At 44.1% G+C, this 22,373-nt stretch overlaps 1 protein-coding gene across 1 annotated transcript in view; it reads right to left on the bottom strand.

Annotated features, from left to right (window-relative positions):
- Window positions 1–3,219: 3,219 nt before the first annotated feature.
- Window positions 3,220–22,373, bottom strand: part of Gna13 (G protein subunit alpha 13) — a 38,028-nt gene continuing 18,874 nt past the window's right edge. The window contains exons 3-4 of the mRNA XM_051158950.1: window positions 7,724–7,774; window positions 3,220–3,854 (exon numbers count right to left, since the gene is read on the bottom strand). Coding sequence (XP_051014907.1) covers window positions 3,282–3,854; window positions 7,724–7,774 — 624 coding nt within the window. The 3' untranslated portion in view covers window positions 3,220–3,281. The remainder of the gene's footprint in view (window positions 3,855–7,723; window positions 7,775–22,373) is intronic.

Below are 22,373 nucleotides of genomic sequence, written 5' to 3'. Positions count from 1 at the left end.
AATGAAAGGACCTACCAATTTTTATTCTCCATCTTTCAAATAAGATGAAAAGAAATGAAAGCGTAACACAGTGGCTTTCTCTAGGTTTATTAGGGAACTTGTTACAAAGTGGACTGAGCTTTACAGGTAGGATGCATGGGTTCATACAGGAAATTCCAATTTACACCGACACATGGGTCTTCTCAAAAGAGAAAAATGACATTGCTACAAATTGCAACCTGGAGTCACGTTTCAAATGATTCGTTGGGGTTTTGCCTAAATGTATCATTAAATAATGAAAGCACCAATTTGAGGGTTTTCCAAATAGCTTGAGTTTCAGGATATAACCACATGACTTGGCCATTTTATTCTTCATATAAACGAGGCATAACCGGATGTGAAGGGCAATGCTGAGGAATACATCCCATCCAAACAGAAGCCCTAGCAACTGGGCGTACACTGGAAGGTAAGTCACTGAAGGGCACATGTTTCTGCTGCATCGAACAACACTTTTTGTCACTCCTGGCCTAATGTGGTCTTACTCTCTTACTTTAACAGCTGCCACCAACTTAACAGCATTTCTGTGTAGACTTGAGGACCCTGCAGGTGTGAAGTACTCACAATACACTACAATAGGGAAAACAAATGTGCTCCTCTTCAGGACATCCTGTCTTGCTTGGCTGCAGCTTCCCTCCTTTTCAGATAGAGAAACTGAAATGGAGACTTCAATTTAATACAGATAGCACTTGGCAGAAAGCTACATTTCAGGCCAGTAAAAATATTTAAGTGGCAGAAGCATGCCTTGAATTAAGATCTCAAAGCATGGAACAAAGCCCTTTCCCCATTAAAAAAAAATTAAGGTCTAAATTTGTGTTGGTTTTTCATTTATAAGGCAACTCTGTAAAATAGAAAAAAAATTCAAAGTTAACCAAGACACTTGTGTGATCATTTGTCAGTATGCAGGAAGGGTGCAGGATTTAAGAACAGAGAAGTCTGTAATTAGGCACGGGTCATTGCACTTACCCCCCAAGACTTGCAAAATCCAATGCCCCATGGAGCCTTAGCTCCAACTTACGGTTTAGGGATGGGGGGAAGTCAGCACAGTGAGGGTCAAGCACCTTTTCAATTCTGTTGGCTAAATTTTGTCTCCCTCTTCACACAACAATACTTCAATTCACAAAAGGACCTGACTTTCAGGATGTCCATATTACGACTCTTCCAATGGGGCCAAGGCATTTTGGCAGAGGCTCACGGTTCTTTGAATTCTAGAGAAACCTGTATAAGTTACATGTAAGTAAGCCACCACTCAGAATGCATCTAGACTGCATTTGGCTCTGAAATGCTGCATGCTTCAGAAAGAGGGTGCAGATGTCCAGAGAGATGTTGTCTCTAGTTGGACGTGCTTGTCATTTCTTGGTAATAGTGACAATGGAGAAAGTTGGTGATCCTGCTTTGTCAGGCAGTAAGTACTTCTGTTCTCATCACAGTGCCTAAGTGTAACTAGATACAACTGCCTTCTGGAGGGACTGGCTTCTGCCTTCACCGCAGTCAGTTGGCCAATGCACAAGAATGCTTGCTACATTAACGTGGAACAAAACAAGTGTTACCGTGTGCATGGTCAAATGTTCATCAGCACTGGAGTTATGCTAACCCCATGAACTTAATGACATATTCTTTTTGGCAAAAGGACTAGATGTAGAACCATTCAAATATACATGAACTATGCTGACCACATCTGCACTGTGCTGCTGGAGTACATGTCTTAGGCTCATGTATTGCCAAGGTTAAGGAAACACTGGAATTTATAAACAAAATGACAGTGAAAATTCAAATCCAAGACAAGTCAGAACACATCACGAAGCTCAGCGCTCACACCTGCCAGCATAAGGAAAGCCAGCGCCTGTGAACCTCAAGCTTGACCAATCTTTCAGGACCCCATCTGTTGCCTGAGAAAAGTCACATGGTAAAGTTACGGCACCAGAGTCCTCATGCACTCTCCAGAAAAAGCAGGGACATGCTCAGGCTCTACAAACTCACAAGACAGTTGGAACACGACAAGTGTTTTGGTACATCAGTAACTATGGATTTATCTTATCACAAAGCTACTTCATGGGCACGGTTTAACTTAGCAGTGGTGTGTGTGTGTGTGTGTATGTGTGTGTGTGTGTAAGGCAAACCTCTTTAAGTATGGAAAAAATTACTTATGCTTAGATGCATTCTTAAGACATTCAAATGTACCTCAATAAAGCTGCAAGACAAGGACACCACCAACACGTACAAACTGTCTACAGAGCCACGGACAAAGAATGGGGGCTCAAAGAATGCTTTCTTGACTATTTCACAAGGAAATACTGCCCACCAAAGCTCTCGGTGACAAAAGAATGCCGCAAACGCTGCAGTTCAGAGTTGCTGAGATTCAGCCAGGAGGGCAAAAGAGAGAAGATCCAACAGTGACTCCCTCCAGCAAGGCACAAAATCAAACGAGACAGGACCCAAACCTCACATGTGGCACTCTGGAAGCGCTATGCTGATCGCTGTTACTGAGGTGCTCGCCCTTTCTAGTTGTTGCTATGGCCAAAATGTCTCTAACATGGCACATCAAGTTACTGACACTTAAATACAGAAAAGGAAAACTGCATGTCACCGGTTACCTTAGATCAACATAGCACATGTACCATTTGCGAATGCATCAGCATCAGGCTGAATTCCATATTGTAAACTTAAACACTAAGACATCACCTTCGGGGGGGGGGGGGGTGGGCGACGAAAACTACTGCTGTGCGTGTAAGCAATTACAAGCACAGGAAGGCTAAGCTTCTGGAGACAGGCTGCTGTTCCTTCACCCTTTCTCTAGCAGCCCTCTCAGAACGGGGCGCACCTAGCTGGGCATGTCACTACTGTGTAAGGCACTCTCGTGGGTCTCCTCTTAGAGCTGAGCGTTCACAGTCCCATCCCTACAAGTACTTAAGGATACTGCCTATTCTTGGCACTGCAGGAGAATTCAGTTCGCAAGCAGAATTTGAAGCCTGAACTATACCTAGTGTGAGGTTAGACAGGAAGTTATAACTGGACTTGAAGGGAAGCCACGGAGAAACCGATCAGAGCCTGAATTCCAGCAGATATTGGCAATGTGTTAATTCAGCAGCTTTCAGCCAAAAACTAAAGGCCACAGAAGAACTAAGATTTCCAAGAAGTTAGACACAGAATTGAGATCTTTCTAACTGCTGTTGTAAACCGCTATTAAAAAAAAAAAAAAAAGACAAACAGAACCATCACAACCACAACAAGGTCCGGTCTCGGCGTCACTGCAGCATGAGCTGCTTGAGGTTGTCGTGAAGGATCGTGTCCTTCACGTCCCGGAACACGAGGCGGATGTTCTCCGTGTTGATGGCGGTGGTGAAATGGTGGTACAGCGGCCTCTGCTGCTGGTCCCGGCGTTTGCCCCGGAAGCATTCCACCAGGAACTTTTGGACGTCTCTTAAGCAGTGTGGGTCCCCTTCAAATTCCAGGAAGTAGTCTTTGATACTCACAGCTCGCACTTTCTCCTCAAGCAAGTCTGTCTTGTTCAAGAAGAGAATTATGGAGACGTTGCTGAAAACGCGGTTGTTGACAATAGTTTCAAAAATGTTCAGAGACTCTGTAAGGCGATTGGTCAGGCGATCCTCCATAAGCACCTGGTCAAATTCACTTGAAGAAACAAGGAAGAGTATTGATGTCACACTGTCAAAGCATTCAAACCAGCGTTTCCGTTCCGACCTCTGGCCACCAACATCGACCATTTTGAAAGGAACATTTTTAATTTCAAAGTCGTACTCATGGATGCCTTTGGTGGGTCTCCTGGCAAGCAGGATATCTTGCTGTGACGGAATGTAATCCTGGAAGAGAAAGGCTTTATACTTAGGAGTCCAGTAAATGGGTGTGCAAATTAAATGATAATAACAACAAAAAAAGAGCAGGGCGTGGTGGCGCACGCCTTTAATCCCAGCACTGAAGAGGCAGAGGCAGGTGGATCGCTGTGAGCTCGAGGCCAGCCTGGTTTTCAAAGTGAGTCCAGGACAGCCAAGGCTACATAGAGAAACCTTGTCCCAAAAACACTAAACTAAACAAAACAAAATAATAAAAAAAAGACAAGGTCTCACTAGTGGTCCAGGCTAGCCTCCTCCAGCTGGAGACCCTCCCACCTCAACCTCCCACATGCTGGAATCACAGGTGTTGTGGCTCCACAGCTGACACACTACTCACATGTAAGTGGACCTCCCAGCAGACTTCCCTCACCTGCACTACCCAGTAAGATCAAGCTAGAACAGTGTCAGTGCCCATGTGTCCCCATGCTGTTCCTTGGCCCTAAAAACCGAAGGCTCTGAGAATGGAATTCATGAGGCACACTTCTCACGCTTGGTTCTAAGCTACTCTCTAGCTCATTACAGAAGCTTCTTTATCTCTCTCCTCTCTCTCTCTCTCTCTCTCTCTCTCTCTCTCTCTCTCTCTCTCTCTCTCTCTCTCTCACACACACACACACACACACTCCTCCATGACTCTGAATAAGCTCCACGCTGTCACCATGTGGAAAATACTTTATCTAGCACAAGTGATTAACCATATGCATTTCAGACCGCAGGCCAGTCTGTTTCCAGACGACGGTTCAAGTGGCTCTCACTCACTGATGAAGAGCATGCTCTGAGCCCCGGCTCTTCTGCTGAGGAATGGGATGCCCTCACCCAGAGGACAGCCACACCTGGCACACTTGTCTTGGAAGAGCGTCACTGCCAGGACTGTTAGCTCCTCCTGAACTCTTTGTGTAAGCACTCATTGCATAGTTACCAGGCTGGCCCTGGACTTGTGATGCCCTCCTGCCTCTGCCCCGCGTGCTGGGATCACACATTCACTCTCCAGCACAAGTATGCACATGCACATACGTAGATTTCAGGCAGTCTTGCTATGTTGCCCTGGCTGACCTGAAACTTGTTGACAATTCTCCTGCCTTAGTCTTGCAAGTGCTAAGATCCCAGATCCTGCCACCACGCCTGGCTTTCCAGACCCCGTGAGCAGGGAAACGTAAGACCTTGAATAAAGGCAGCTGCTGGTCGAGGGAGTGAGCAACTACACGCCGGCAGCACACTTCCTTACACTCTCTGACTGGTTCTTCCTTCTTAGGCTAGTACTTTTCCACAAGTCAGGCTTTTTGGCAACACTCAAACAGGAGCAGTTTTAATACTTATCTTCATAGTCAGAATATTTTACAAAGTCAAGGCATGATCCAACCGTGACTTTACAAGCTGCCTGCATGTTATGCCCTTGCAAGGGCTCAATACAGAGTAGGGTTTCCATACATTTAGTAGGAGTTCTTGGCTTGTCCTAAGCTCACAGAATGGGCGATAAACTGCAGCACGGCCAGCCTTACTCTCCTTTCCACAGGCTGATTACATAACTGCTTTTCCTTCTAGATGGGGCTTCAGGGCTCTACTCACCCTAAGAGTTTAAACACTGAGTAAGCACAGCTGCCTAGACTATTTACTTACAAGTGTTTCTTGATGGCCTACTTTGGGCCAGGCACTGTTACTAGGCACCAGGGACTTAACTCTTACAATCATTACAGAAGCTTCTTTAAAACACACACACACACTCTCTCTCTCTCTCTCTCTCTCTCTCTCTCTCTCTCTCTCTCTCTCATGACTCTGAATAGGTAGGAAGTCCTGACCCTCATGAAAGAACGGGCAAAAGACAAAGTAACCATCAACTGTGGTCTATGCAACAAAGAAGCAAGGGCTGATTCAGACAGGAAGAGGATGGCAGCTGTGTAGGCAAGCCTGACAACACTGAGGTGTTCAGGAAGAGTTTAAGGTAATCTCTGACTAGACAGTAAGTTCAAGTGTAGTCTGAGCGACAAGAGACCTTACCTCAAAAAACCGCCCAACAAATAATAGAATTCCAGCAACAATGAAAAGAGGACATACATGAATGATAAATAGTGTGCTTAGAGAAAAAGCTTCCTGAGAAGCAGAAAAGCAGATCAAATGGGCTCTGCTTAGATGTAAGAAAGCACTCTTTAAAAAAAATCATTATCCGGGCATGGTGGGGCAGGCCTTTTTAATTTGCATGGGAGGCAGACACAGGCAGATCTCAGTGAGTTTGAGGACTGCCTGGTCTACAAAGCAGGCTCAGACCTATGTAATGGGACTCGGTCTCAAACAAACACCAACAAAGATCAGCTGGTCTGGGGTCTAGGGAGGCTGCTCTTGCAGAGGACATGGGTTTAGTTCCCAACATCCACATGGTATTCAGGGAATCCAACATCCTTTTCTGGGCTCCTGGAGCACCAGGTAAGGCTGAGGTCCTGAGTTTGCATCCTAGAACCCATGTAGAAAAGGTGGGTGTTAACAGAGCCCTACCTATAATCCTAGAGCTGGAGACAGGATCCCTGGACCTGCCTGCTGATCAGCAGTATAGACAAATGGGTGAGCTCCAAACTGAGGGAGACCCTTCTCAAACAACCAAGGAAGACACACAACATCAACCCCAGCCACCTCCACTAGCATGCGCACATGCATCCTCCCCCTGCATGCACACGCGTGTACACACAACACACCCCTAATGCTTTTCTCCAACTGCATGTATGATGTGTACAAACTAAGTTAGAAAGAACTCAAGTTCTGGGAGATACTTATATCAAGGGCTGGAATTATTGATGTGTGCCATTACACCCAGCAGGTAAATTCGTGAAGGAAAATGTGGAAAATGAATGTGCTAGCGTAAACAAATGCCCTTCCGTACGCTCTAAGTCCACAGTGTGTGAGCGCCTCCTTGCTGCAGGATCTTCAGTGCCTTCATCATTATGCTGGCAGTGAGAGAGCCAAAGGCTCATTTAGGCCGGGCGTGGTGGCACGCGCCTTTAATCCCAGCACTCGGGAGGTAGAGGCAGGTGGATCGCTGTGAGTTCGAGGCCAGGCAGCCTGGTCTACAAAGTGAGTCCAGGACATCCCAGGCTACACAGAGAAACCCTGTCTCAAAAAAAAAAAAAAAAAAGAAAAAAAAAAGAAAAAGAAAAAAGAAAAAAAAAAGAAAAAAAAGAAAAAAAAAAAAAAAAAAGAAAAGAAAGAAAGAAAAAGAACAAAGGCTCATTTAACACAAAAGAAATCTAAGAGGAAGCAAAGGCAGTAGCACTAGATTTGTGACTAACAAATACCTTTAGGGCAAAAACTCTAAGCAGTGAAAACTCTAATTCCACTTCTTGGACATTTGCCAGTATGGAGAGCAGACAGTAGCATGCACTCTGCCTACTATCAGGACAAGAACACCATGAGCCGGCCTCAGCCCAGTTGAGTCACTAGCTCTGAGGAAAGCACTGGGAAGCTAACAGTCTCCTTCCAAGGGTGACTCTCTTAGCACAATCTCTTCAGCAGGCCTCAAGAACAGAGCCTCATTTCCCTGAACTCCCAAAGGAGTTTTCTGCTACAGAAAACCCAACAGCATCAAAAAAAAAAAAAAAAAAAAAAAAAAAACAGGAGATAATATGTAATCTCATTTTCAAACACAAATCTCTTTTATGTCATCAAAAACTAGAACTCTGTCAGTGTTTATAGCTACTAATCATGTTTAAAGAGGATGAATCAGGCCACTGCCACCTGAAGAAAAAGAAAAGGCAGGCTGCCTGGTATTTTCCCTGACTTTCCTAACAAATAGAAGCAACACTATCTCCATTACTGCTTCCAAGTATCAATGATCAGAACATTGTTTTCAAACTTACCGGTACTCCAAGTTTATCCAAGTTATCCAGGAAATACTTCACAGACTCACCCTGAAAACAAGAAAAAACAGGAGGGCTTAGATGTCACACAGTTCATGTTTGGTCCAAACATAAGTTCGCTTAGTCACATTCAGGGAAGCTGAGGCAGGGGGACTACTAAGTGTGAGGCCAGGCTGGGCCACACAGGGAGAGTTTTGTCCCCAACAACAACAAAAATAAGGAAAGCAAATAGGAAAGAAAGAGACTTTGACAAATACTAACTTGAAAGCAGTACTAATGGGACAACCGACCGACGGTGGAGCTGAGTGGTGTACAAGGCCCTGGGTCAGCCCTCAGCACTGTAATAAACAAATCCAAACAGCCCAGTAAGAAACACACAGAACGCTATGCATTGGGTATGTCTTGATGGATGACAGAAAGACATTTACTTGCTCCTGTACCTGACCTTCAACAACAGGTTAGCCTGACCTAAAGAAAAAAACAAACCAGACCAAACCAAAGCAATGTCTAGCACTACAACAATGCCACTGCAAAGGTTTTCAGGTCACTGTAGAGATATTTGTTGTGACACTGAATTTGGTAGGTCTGCTTCCCTGAAGGCTGGTCCCTGTGATTATTAGTAAGCCTACCATGAGCTCCTCACTCTGTGGTCCTGCCATTCTAGAGCCCTGTCTCTCCTGTGCCCAGAATGGGTCTTCACCTGGCCAAAGCTCAGCGGCAGCTGACACTGATCATTCGGAAGACAGCAGATCACTAAGTTTGAAAGCAAAGCTTTCAAAGGTTGGCATGCTTTATTTTATAGTATTTAAAACCATATTGCTATCAATTCTGTCAATGTTATCAAGTGGTGCACAGATTCGGGTTTCCCTATATTCTACCACCCTGCGCAAAGCTCAGGTTCTATTACCACTAGCAACAGGAACCAAGGCGATTTCCCTGGAAATAGTGGGGTGACCAAACTGTCTGAATGCCAGTCATTCCTTTAGGCAAAAGCAGCATGCCCTGAAAAGAAGCTCCGGAGCAGCGGGAAATAAGCCTAGTCATCCTTCAGTTTCTCAGGACAAGCATCCATTTCCATTTCAATCAATGTATATCAATCAGATAGACACTCAAAGTGAAGGCTGAACCCAAGTTACCATCTTACTGTTCAATCCAGGGTACTCTTCAGTGAAACTAGTCATGGTTCTGGATCGTGTGTCATGGCCACATACACTTCTAGCCACAAAAGCAGGCGGAGAGAGAACACAACCAGTATGGATTGTCCCTTTTCCTGAAGTACAGATGGCTGTGAGCTGCCTGATGGGGTTCTGGGAATCAAACCTGAATCCTCTGGAAGAGCAGCCACTGTTGAGCCATCTCTTCAGCCCCAAGAGCCCCCTTTTCAGCCTGGGTACACCCATCCCCTTGAACAGTCTGTGTCGTAGGGTTAGAACCCCTGCAACCCCCCAAAACACACAGCGACGGCACTAAGCATCGTGGTAGGCAGAGCAGTTGAAGTGCTTGAATTATTTGCTTCAGGGCAGAATCTCTAGAAGGGACCTTTGAATTTTAAGGAGATTTCTACAGCTGAATGAACATAAATGGGGAATTGAGCATAAACATAGGATGGGCCATTTGTAATTGTCATTTACTGTCTCCCCCTCTATCTCTAAATGGAAACACATAGCAACTTGTGTTCAAGGACCTCGTAAGAGTAAAATGAACCTGGGTGTGGTGGCGTAGGCCTTTAACCCCAGCACTAGGGAGGCAGAGGCAGGCAGATCACTACAAGTTCAAGGCCAGCCTGGTCTACAAACTGAGGCTACACAGAGAAAACCCTGTCTCGAAAAACCAAAAAAAAAAAAAAAAAAAAAAAGGGGGGGGGGAGGGGGTAAAATGAAGTTGCTATAACACTGATATTTTGGAGTAAAGAACAGGGACTGTGCTACTGGCTTCTTTAATTACCCTCAGCAATTAAGCACACACACACAAAACAGAATGTGCTAGAGTCAATGTGTGTGTACATGTGTGTACAGGAGCTTATGCCCGAGCACATGGACACAAGCCAGAAGATGGTGCTGGCTGTCCTCTCACCCTCTGTCTAGTCCTTTTTGAGGCAGTTTCTCCCTGTACCCAAGGCTTGTATTTTGTAGGCTTGCCTGGAAGCCAGCAAGCCCCAATGATCCTCCTGCCTGTGCCCCATGCGGAGCTAGAACCTCTGGTTTGTTATGTGGGTGCCTGATACAAATTCTGATCCTAGCAATTATACAGCAAGCATGTTTAATTGCTGGGCTGTCTCTCCGGCCCTGAGTTTCTCTCTCTCTCTCTCTCAAAGGCAGGGTTTCAGCTTTTAACAAATAGCTCTACTACTTTCTTTTCTGCCCCTCCCTCCCTTCTTTCTTGGAGGTGAGGTTTCACTGAAGAACCTGGACTGGCTCTGAATTCACAGCAGAGCCTCTCAGCCTCACAGCTTCCTGTACCTTTCCACAATCATGCCCACAGTGAGTCTTCTGACAGAGCTAAACATTTTTAAGATGCCTGCTTAAGCACTACTGGGTCCTCTTCCTCACACAGGTGAAACCCTGGGCTCACTCTCCAATAGAGACTATAGACAATGATGAAAGAAGCTGACTCGTGGCACAGCCTGTAATCCTGGTACCTGGGAAACGGAGGAAGCCCGGGTTATGTGAGCCCTGTCAAAGAATAAACAAAACCAAAAAAGAAAAGAAAAGAAGCCCCACATCCAAGTCAACAGTAAAGGTTCAACTACAAAAAAAGCATTAGTATAATTTATCTCCATAGATAAATGGAAGTCAAAATACCCTGCCCTGAGTCCATGAGCATTATCTGAAGCAGCAGCCTCCCTTCCTCACAAGTAAATACTTACACTACCCTATTGTTTGAGAGGGTTTACAGAAAACCGTGCACACATCCGAATGGAGTTACAGATCTATACAAACCTCTTAGAAAGCTAGGAACATTATGCCCTATAAAACTTTTAATAGCCTTTGGTCTGTCCCAAGGAATTTACTCAGGAAAACAAAAGGATGCACACAAAAGGACAGCTAAGCTGGGAGTGATGGCCACACTGGAGGCTCTGGAGCCCACACTAACCATCAGCTTTAGAGTCAGTTTGATGTCAGACCCTGTCTCAAACAGTACCCCAAAAGGAATAAATAAATTAAGTGTCATTTACAACAATAAAATTTGGGACATTATTTTTCCATATAGACTTAATAAAGAAATGTGACAAATCTGAGTATACTTATATATAAAATATTGTAAGTTATAAAATACAATTATTTGATATCACTTCCACACACAAAATACTATGAAATGCTAAACTGAAGTGGTGGATTATAAAGTCAAAGCCACCACCTGACCTAAAGGAAGGTATTCTTTAGCTTTTGTTCCTGCAAATGGGGCCCAATACTCATGTGGCGGCAAAGCCTAATGTCAAGGTCTTTACTTATACCACATGGCTAAATTATTAAATGTTTTCATGACCACAAAAACTGTGGTCACTGTCTGTTGTATGTTCTTGTTGTGTCATTAAAAAGAAGAAAGAAGCCTGGTGTGGTGGCACACGTCTTTAATCCCAGCACTTGGGAGGCAGAGGTAGGAGAACAGCGGTGAATTCGAGGCCAGCCTGGTCTACAAAGTGAGTCCAGGACAGCCAAATCTCAAAAAAACAAAACAAACAAACACACAAAAGGGAAAAAAAAGCCTTAATTCTATAGCACATCTTGATTCTAAGATTTGCAAGACTAGTAGCTCAGCTATATTTTAAGTTAACTCCTTAAAATATGGGCAAAGGTAACTCTGTAGCATTGTAGGTAGTATCTTTTTTCTGAAAATGAGAGAGCTATGCATGGTAGCTAATGCCTGCAATGCTGGCAATAGAGAGGCTGAAGCTGGGAGGCTAGCCTGCCTTATGGGGCAAATGCAAGCCGGCTTGGGATATCCAGTGAGGCCCAGAGGAAGAAGAGAGAAGGGGAGAAAAAAGAAAAATAATCATGTCATGTGTCTTTTTTTGGAACTACAAATACTTTATATGTGTGCATGCTGCTCTTCCAGAGGACTCAGCTTGGTCCCCAGTACCTTCATCCAGCAGTCAACAGCCACAGCCAGTGGCTCGCAAATAATTCTCACTCCAGTCCAGGGGATCTGATCCCTTCTAGCCTCTGTGGGTATCTGCACTCACATGCACATATCCACAAGCATAATTAAGAGTAAATCTTATAGATTTATTTTTGCTTTATGTGTACAAATGTTTGCCCACATGTATGTATATTAGTGTAGCACATATGTGCATCACTCACAGAAGCCATGAGTGTCAGATGCCCTGGAACTGGAGTTACATATGGCTTCAGCTACTACGTGAATGCTGGGAAATGACCACATGGGTTCTAGGAATTAAACCTGGATCCTCACAAGAGCACCAACGGCTCTTTACCACTAAGCCATCTATCTAGCCCCAATAAAACTAAACCTTAAAAACAAACAAATAACCCTACCCCCACACCTTATACCCACCTTTCTGCCTCTGTCTTATTGCTGGGGTTTCAGCAAAGTGCTTCCCACACCCGAGTAAAAGACTCATCTGAAATTCTGTTGGTCCAAATTAGTCAAAAATCTCAGGAAAACCAAGTGGTAAAGACCCCAGAAAAAGGCATGTATCCCTCAGACAAAAAACAAAACAACAAAACAAACAAACAAACCCCAAAAACCAAACCCTCAAAAGAGACAAAACCAAGTCATCCAGGGCTACGTAGTGAGATCCTATCTCAAAACAAAGAAGGAAGAGGAAAAGGAGGAGGAAGAGGCGTTTGCAATTGTTATCAAAGCTCAGCTTCTAGTGACTCTACCGGGAGTTAGTTTAATCCTTTGTGCATTCCAGACTTTGAAATTCAATAGTTTAAATTCCTTCACACTTAAACAAGGATGGCTTCTACTATTTCCAGCCTTGCCTTCTCTCCTACCTCAGCCACATCCACCCAAGGACATAATACATTCGGTGTTACTCCTGTGCAGATATACTTTGTTAAAATTATGCCTCCAATCAAAAAAGGTAAGTTGGAGCTGGAGAGATGGAGTGATTTGGATTTGTTCTTCCTCTTCCTCTCCCCCCATCTCTTTTTTGACAGGGTCCTGCCATGTAACCTGAAGTCAAGATACTGTCAACAGCTCTTGAGTTCCAGAAATTTTTATTAGCCGAGTTTACATTGTATTAAAGGGGGGAAAAAAACCACAGAGAAGACTCTTTTTTATGATCTCAAAAAAGTTAAAAACACAAAATGTGTGCCATTTGCAGTTTCCCCACAAAGGACACGGACACGTGGCAGTGGTTCCCTATGAGGGGCCTGGGCTTCTGCGCATCCCTGCTGGATGTACCCAGTGCTGGGTGCTTGGCATCTGGCATGTGAGCATGTGAGAAGTGAGAATGAACTGCCGCCACTAACTACTTTTTCTAACGATCTCAGAAGTCCTCGAGTCTTCTTGTGTCTTCTGGTTTTCTAATGCCGATGTGAAGGAAAGAAGAGACTCTGAACCCCTTCTCTAACCCTGTGGGAGTGATTTGACTTAAGTTTCCAAACTTCTCCAGGCCCCAATTTCCCCAACAGTGAATTAAGGCAAAGAACTGAGTGGCTCAGTAATCACTCCTCTGCACAAAGTACACTGACTCAAAGTTAGATTTTCCTGTCAGTATAGGTCACGTTATTGATCTGGATTTTGGTGTTTTGTCTCACTATTCAAGTTATGCACCTTAGTGTCTGTACAAATACACACAGGACTTCATGGGGTACACAAAAATACTGCAAGCTTGAGACTTGCTGGTCCTAACTTGAAATTGGGGTAGCTTTTCTCAGTCCATTTTCTACTACTGAAAGAAAATTTACATCGAATTTCAAGTAACAGTCCACTGCCTAGTTAAGATGAAACCCTGTCTCGAAAAACCAAAAAGACTTAAATCTCAAGGTGCTTTATGCCACCCCTACTTCTTTTTTCTCGGGAGAGCAGTGAGGTAACTTTGCATCTGTGGTAAGCTACTCAGTGGAGAGCGGCGTGGCACATGGCTTCTAGTATCTTTCAGCTTGTGGACAGCTGGGCTCCATTTGTATAATGGCACTGTGGCCTGTAGACCTGGGTTTAGCCCCACACTTCCTGAGGCAAGGTCGTTGTACACCAGTGGGCTTCAGTTACCTGCTGAATTTTCAAATCATATCGGTTTTATCAAGGTGTTCCTAAGCTAGAAATAGCTATGTTGTTCCCACTCCCAAGAACCACTTGTTAAAACATACTTTCTTTGCTTATGAAGACACAACAGGCCAGGAATCCAAAAGCTGAGAGCCTAAGTTAGGAAGGACTCCTTCACATGGCACCTACTGGCCAAGTGAGGGATGACCACTCTACACACCCAAGACAGCCAGAGGACAGACTGAGTGTGTACTGTTTTCTGAAGAATATTGAATTTTAGCTGGAGAGTCTAAGAATATACGAGAAGAAGTTACCTATTTTTGGAGAAAAACATACTGAAAATACTGGCATTTTATGCCAACAGGGAAAAAGTAGAGAGGTTAATAAGTAGCAGCTTTGCCTGTGATCCTAGCACTAGGGGAGGCAGGCGGATCTCTGTGAGATCGAGGCCAGCCTGGTCTACAAATCAAGTCCAGGACAGCCAGGGCTACGTACCCAGAGAAACTCTGTGTGTGGGGCGCAGATGTTGGGGGGGGGGGTGGAGAGTTGTGGCTTTAAAGCCTTAGCCAGGGTTCAGTGGCTAAAAGCACTTGTTGAGGACCCAAGTTCAGATCCCAGAACCCAAGTCAGGTGGCTCACAACCACCTGGGATCCCAGCACCAGGCAATCTACTGCCTCGGTGGGGATTGTCACGTAAGTGACGCAGGTACACACAAGTAAATCTTTATTCTAGAATGCAATTTTGGCAATATGTAGCAATGCCTTTAAAAGACTGTCATTAGAGTAGTACTAACAGAATCTGTACAACTCCAACCATAGTAGTAAATTACTTTTTGACAGAGAACCACTGGATTATTTTTGTTTATCCAGACTGTAGATCAGAGGTCTGCCCACAGACGACAGTAGCCCACAGGCCAACTACAACCCACTGCTTGTTTTATGGCTCATTTCTAAATGATTGGGAAAAACATAAAAAGAGTATTTTTAACGTGTAAATGGTATGAAATCAAATTTCAGGGTCTAGAAATACAACTATACTGGTGCACAGCCACACTCCTTTACTCGTCTAGCGTCTCTGGCTGCTTCCACAGCCGCTGTCAGAGCTCTGCAGCACTGCACAGGGCACTGAGGAGCACAGAGAGGGAGTTTTAAGTTGAGAATGCTTCAAATGGCACCAGTATTACCACTCTACCCCTCCCCTCCCTTCCCCCCCCCCTCAGGTCCAAGGTCCAAGCAAGGGGTGCCATTCACTGCTGGGGAGTTAAGTCTTGTTTGACTGCAGTAGGCAGACACCTCTGTCCAGAGATGACAGACTGTGAGCTTCTCAGTGGCAACAGCCACTCAGAGCGGAGGACAGCAGGGACAGCCTAATAACCAGGTGGGCCTCTGTGAGTTCCAGGCCAACCAGGGCTACACAGCAGGGCCCTGTCTCAAAACACAGCCAGTAATGAATGATAAGGAGCAGACTAAAGATTTCTAGGACTTTTCCTCCATTCTTTCTGCATTTACTGTCAACAGTGCTTAGTCATCTGTCTGTCGAGTTTAAGTACCTGCACGGACTGTACCTGTGAGCAAGACATTCTGCTCAATCAAGTTGAGACAACACTATATCGGTGCAGCTGGCACTGGGCTCTGATGAGGGTGGGCCGAGGGGAGTACGGAGAGCAGAGAAGGAAGTGGTGGGCAAACACACACAGCTGTGAACCAGCTAGATTCCGAATTCCTCACCAACAGGTACTTTGTGGGAAACATACACAAAGGAACTTAATTTGCTCTTGTGAACTTGCATATCAACATGTCCAGAAACCTTAGCCAAAAATAAGAGTCAATACTCATCTGGGAAAGGTGCAGTGGCACCCTGCGGCAATCTCAGAGAATCAGAAGTCCAAGATCATCCTCTGCTACACAGCAAGTGCAGGACCAGAATGAATAAGTGAGACCCAGTCTCAACAGACAAAGCACAGAAGGACCATCCAAGTGAGTATTCTGACATGCCCTATACAAGTGCAGTGTCTCAAGAGTGGTGTCAGCTTACTCAATTTCTGAGCATGGCAAGAGAATAGACTTTCTTGTGGACAAGAACTACCCTTAACCACTGCTGCTCAACACTGGGTTTTGAAATTAGCTTTGGGAAGAGTAGATTCTATTCTTGAAGGCGTTCACCCTAAAATTATAAGGCACAACAGCCTGTTTCGGAGAAGCTTGTACTCCGGAAAACTCATCTCAACAGCTGGCATTATGACTGACTCTCTAGCAACGACAAACTTCATGCACTCCTCTGTGGTCAAAGGGAAGTGAAAGATCCACACAAATTTGTGAAGCATATCCAGTTCCAAACTCCCAATTCCTGAAGCATCCTCTGGTCCAGATTCACACACAAACCCCATTTAACTGCAAATTAATGCTTTGCCCCGCCTTCTAGAGAAGTGAAAGCGTGCAATGATGGCACGCTAAGCATAGTAGGAAAGGTCTAGAATTTCTCTGAAGAAAATCTTGTGCCCAATGAGATCACAAGCTCATGGTGTCTCATACAGTGTCTGTCTACATTTTCCTGCTCTGAGGATGGAGCCCAGGGCCTCACACATGCTAGGCAAGTACACCACCACTGAGCTAAAACATCAACCAAAGACATTTTCAAGGATCTGATGTGAAAAAATGCTGACACATCATCATTAATGGCGAACATTTACAGCATCTACATGGCAACTCACAACCATCTATACTTCTAGTTCCAAGGGATTAGAAGCCCTTTTAGTCTCCAAGGACACCAGGCACTCACATGATGTACAGACATACATAAAGGCGAAATGCACATACACATAATATTAAATAATAAAATAAAAAACAAAAGTGCAATTAAAAATGCCAAGCTACTACGAAACTGGGCTAGAAATTTAATTTACTTTTATTTTACTGTAAGAGTAGATTTTAAGCAACACTGCATATTCTTCATAATCCAGCTAAGACATACTCACATGCACACTCACAAAGCAGGGCTCCATCTGAGTTCAGGGACAGCCTAGTCTAGGATGAATGAGTCAGACATTGAGAAGCTCACGGACGGGGAGCTGATAGGGTAAGGTTTTTAGAGAAAATTCTGGGAACAACGAAGGCTCAAGGGAACAATGTACTTACATTGCTGGGTTAAAATCTCCTGGCTAGCTAGCTTGTGGTGGGACACACTGCGATCCCGGGACAGGCCGAAGCAGGAGGGTCTGTGGTTAAAGCAGCTGGCAAGCTGGAACTATCCACACAAAGACCTTCTCGACTAAAGAATAAATCCAAAACTAACTGCCTCCCTGCTTACTAAGAATCACCTAGAATGGGAGGACAACACCATCCTCAGTGATAAACACTCAACTAGTGAGCCAAATACTTAGTCCCAAGTAATGAGAGTAGTTCCCATTTTTCTCTTAAAGATGAGCCCACAGCCAGGCATTGTGGCACATGCCTGGAAACTGCAGCACTTAAGGTTAGACAGGAAAGATGCTGTGAGTTCAGGGACAGCCTGGACCACACTCCACAGCTGAGCACCAGTCCAACTCAGGAAAAAGAAAGGCTTCCCTGTGATTCTTGCAAGTGCTGTGCTTCTTCCATCCTGTCCCTGGCACCAGTGCCCGACGCATCTCCTTCCAGTCCTCATCTGAGGCCCTCACAGGGCAGAGGGAGAGATTCCAAGCTGAAGAGTCTACAGAACAGCTAGTCTTGCCCACTTCGGAAAATCTGAGGGTTAGAGGTTACATGGTTTATCCAAGACTAATTTAGGGGATAGGAACTGAAAGAAAACTATTTCAGTAGCAAGAATTGAAAATCTTGTTTGTTTGTTTCCTAGTAAAAATCAGTTCTTAAGCCGGGCATGGTAGTGCAGACCTTTTCATCACAGCACTCAGGAGGTAGAGGCAGGTGTGTCTCTGTGGGTTTGAGGCCAGCCTGGTCTACAAAGTGACTCCAGGACAGCCAGGGCTCTTGTCACACACACAAAGAAACCCTTCTTCAAGAAATAAAGGAGAATAAATCCCTACCCAGATCTAGCCAATGGACAGGACATTCTCCACAGCTGAGTGGAGAGTGGGGTATGACTTTCACACGAACTCTGGTGCCTCATATTTGATCATGTCCCCTGGAGAGGGAGACCTGGTGGCACTCAGAGGAAGGATAGAAGGTTACCAAGAAGAGACTTGATACCCTATGAGCATATACAGGGGGAGGAAATCCCCCTCAGGAACAGTCATAGGGGAGGGGAATAAGGGGAAAATGGAAGGGAGGGAAGAATGGGAGGATACAAGGGATGGGATAACCATTGAGATGTAACAAGAATAATAAAAAAAATTTAAAAAAAAGAAAAGAAAGAAAGAAAGAAAGGAGAAGCCGGGTGTGGTGGCGCACGCCTTTAATCCCAGCACTCAGGAGGCAGAGGCAGGCGGATCTCTGTGAGTTCAAGGCCAGCCTGGTCTACAAAGTGAGTCCAGGACAGCCAAGACTACACAGAGAGACCCTGTCTCGAAAAATCGAGAGAGAGAGAGAGAGAGAGAGAGAGAGAGAGAGAGAGAGAGAGAGAGAGAGAGAGAGAGAGAGAGAAATAAGGAGAAAGAAGAGGAGGAGGAAGAAGAAGAGAAGGAAGAAGAGGAGGAGGAGGGAGTCAGGTCTTGGAAAACCATGAATGAAGCTGTGCCCGTGTTTACTCCTTCTTTCCACTGGCGATGCCCCCCAGCTGCCCCTGCCCTCAGGACTATCCTTCTGTTGTTTGCACTGAGGGTTTGTACCTTTCAAAGCACCTTGCTTTGCTATATGGTCCTGTATGGAAACACCTACACTCAAAACTTTTGCTCTCTATATCCCAGAACAGGATTATTATCTTGTACATAGTAACAGGAACGTCTGCTGGATGCTTTGTATTTGTAACTTCCCCTTTCCGACATCCTGTTTCCATCTTGTCAGTCACCGAGAGCCTAACATATGGAAGGATGGTTTTTAGAGTAATGACTACTAAGTTACAAAAAACAAGAAATAAACACAAATATACATATGGCTTAGTTCTTCCAAGTCTTTTTTTTTTTTTTTCAGTATGTGTGAGAATTGTGAAAAGTACTATGGAAAAAGCACAGTATCAAGATGATCTAAAGATAAAATTTAAAGATCTTACGGTGTGAGGGCAAACATTAAATGTTACCACCAATTAAAAAGGCATGCAGGAAAAGCAGTAAAAGGTGCAAATGAAGATACACAAGTAGAACTTAAAAATTATATTTATCCAGCTGGGCGTTGGTTGCCCACACCTTTAATCCTAACACTTGGAAGGCAGAAGCAGGTGGATCTCTGTGAGTTTGAGGCTAGTCTGGTCTACAGAGTGAGTTCCAGGATAGCCAGGGCTACACAGAGAAACCCTGTCTCAAAATACAAAGAAGCATGACATTTATTCTTGTGTATGAGCGTGTGTGTGTGTGTGTGGAGGTCAAAGGACAACTTGCAGGAGTCGGCTCTCTCTCTCCACAGCATGAGTTCTAGGACTAAACTCATGACGTCAGACTTGGCAGCCAACTACTTCCCTTACCCCCGAGTCATCTTGCTGGCCCTCAAGGAGGACTTGAAGAGATTGCATGATGATGAATCTTCAGAACTGCTTTTTTCTCTAAGTAAACTTAAGTTTCTGAATATTTGTCTTCTAAGCAACAGGCAGGCAGGGTGGGGCCTAGCCCAGGTCTCCCTCTGCAGAGATTAGGAGGAGTCATAGACCATATAACATCGGGAAGGATTCTTGCCACAAGTAGACATTCTAAACGTTAATACTAGGGCATTTGACAAATGTCAATTCTGACAACAGAATTGCAGGCAATATGTACTGTGCATGTGTCAACTTCGCTGTACTGGACTATTTTATAGACTATGACAACCAGAAGACAAACTGAAACCTGCTGCTCAGAGCGTGTTTGTTTGTACACTTGGGTTAGCTCAGCGATGCAGTGCTTAGCTAGCAATGCTAAAACCCTAGACTTGATTCCCACCACTGGGGAAAATAACATGTTTTAATATGAACCATCGTTGCTTAACCTCATGAAATGTGAAAATTTTAGCTGCAAGGCAATTAAATATGTCTTTAAATGGGAAAATAAGTTTGCTTTGAAAAAAATTAAGAGTCCCCTCCCATGAGACAGGGTCTCTCTGTGTAGCCTTGGCTGTCCTGGACCTGCTTTATCGATCCACCTGCCTTTGCCTCTCGAGTGCTGGGATTAAAGGCTTGCATCACTACACCCAGCTTGAAAAAATTAAGGATCACATTTTTATTTAACTGAAGGTACAGCCATCACCTAAAACAGTCTCCTGCTTATTAATCCTGCTCTGCTTGAAAATGTACCGAATGTATCACATCAAGTACTCTTTCCCCAGAGAAAAGCAAAATAACGAAAGATTTAAAAACAAGAAATCAAAAACAATCTCTAAGATAAGAACCAATAAAAGTCCCCAGAAACCAGGCAAGATGAGAGGCTCAAGGGCAGAAATAAAACAGACCGGGATTATACTGTGTACCACTGCACCTGTCTCTCCATTTGAGTTAGGATCTTGCTCTGTAGCTTAGGCTGTACATTCTGTAGCCTAGATATTAGATATTAAAATTCAAAAGAAAATTCCTTCTACCCATTTATCAATATTAACTTTACAGAGTCTGATGGCATATCAACCAATCAATCAATTAATCATCAACCAACCAACCAATTAATCAATCAATTTTCACTTTGCAAGGCCTAGTGGCATAGGCCTTCTTGGAAGACTGGGGAGGTGAGGCAGGAGGGTTCTAGGCTGAAGGCCAGTTTGGGCTATAGAATGAGTACAGCCTGGGCTACAGAATGGATATAGCCTGGGCTACAGAGCAAGATCCTAACTCAAATGGAAGAGACAAGTGCAATGGCACACAGTTTAATCCCAGTCTGCTTCATTTCTGCCCTCAACTGCTCATTTTGCCTGATTTCAAGACTTTTATTGGTTCTTATCTTAGAGATTGTTTTGGTTTCTTGTTTTTAAATCTTTCATTATTTCACTTTTCTCTAGGGAAAAAGCACTTGATGTGCTACATCTTCCCCACCCCCGCCTCAAGACGGTTTCTCTGTGTGGCCTTGGCTGTCACTTTGTACACCAAGCTGGCCTCGAACTTACAGCAATCCGCCTGCCTCTGCCTCCTGAGTGCCTCCTTACCAATTCTAAGAGCCAAAATTAGTTATATCAACACTTGGTACTTGAAATTTTTTATTTTTTTATTTTTTTTTGGTGGGAACAGGAAGTTACAAGTGAGGGGATAACAATCAGGATGTAATCTGAATAAGTTATAATAAATTAATTTTTTAAAAAGTCAGCTGAAAAAAAAGGAAATTATTTTTTCAAAATATCTTTTTAATAAGCAAAGTAAAAATTTCCTAAAGAATACTATTTTTGGCCTCAAACTCACGGAGATCCACCTGCCTCTGCCTCCCAAGTGTTAGGATTAAAGGCGAGCGCCACCACTGCCCAGCCAGTAAATGCTTCTTTATGTCAAGTATTTTAGATTTATCACCAGAATGATTTGTAATCTTAATGATGTAGCTTACCTATTAAATGGTAATTCTCCTTCCTCAGAAGTCATAAAAAAAAAAGTACTGTATTTTATTAAAATGCTTTATCTTGGAGGAACAGAAGACTCAGCCATGCCTCTACTAAGCATTTATAAATGTGTGTGTACCCTATAATGGGCTCAATTCTGCCAGTATCCCAGAAACTCACTTTACAGGGAAGGACTTTCACACTGCAACAGTGGGCTAGTTCTGACCACAGGACAGCCTTACGGTAAGATTTATCCCACGTGGTACTGTTTAGAGTTACTACTTTTACTTCCAGTTTAAGTAAAAAATTCAGGCCCATTTCTAAAGAATCTGCTGGTACTGAGGAAAATCACTGCCAGGAAATGCTAATGTTGCAACCATAAATGAGCAGGACGGAGAGCACAGAAGAGTCTCAATACCCAACATGTATTCAAATTCCAGAGAAAGATAACCAAAAGGTCAACAGAGATGTCTCAGATGATGGTACAGAGCATCACTGCAGGATGGCCCCCACCATGTTCAACTTGAGGACTCAGTTTCATCTCCTCTGGACCACGGTTCAGGTTCTAGCATCTACATCAAGCAGCTCACCACTGGCTGTGGCTCCCTTTCGAGGGGATCTCACACCTGTTCTGGCCTCCTTGGGCACATGCACACACATGTTGCACCACGTGTATGTTCAGGCACACATAAGTAAAAAATGATAAATAAACCTTAAAATAAAATTTAAGTCATTCCCTCCAAAAAGCTAACAATTTTCCTCCTCTTCAGTTTTCACATAACACATTTAATACAATAAAAGTTAGAGTTCTGAGCTTTGAAAAATGCTTCAATGTTAGCTATATTTTTGAAACGAGTCAATTATACACAGTCTCAAAACCATATAAAGAACACTGGAGGGGGGC

The sequence above is a fragment of the Acomys russatus genome, chromosome 16 (genome assembly GCF_903995435.1).
Source record: "Acomys russatus chromosome 16, mAcoRus1.1, whole genome shotgun sequence".
In the NCBI taxonomy this organism is placed as follows: domain Eukaryota; kingdom Metazoa; phylum Chordata; class Mammalia; order Rodentia; family Muridae; genus Acomys; species Acomys russatus.
The sequence above is the reverse complement of the archived record's forward strand: the minus strand, read 5'-3'. Positions and strand labels throughout refer to the sequence as shown.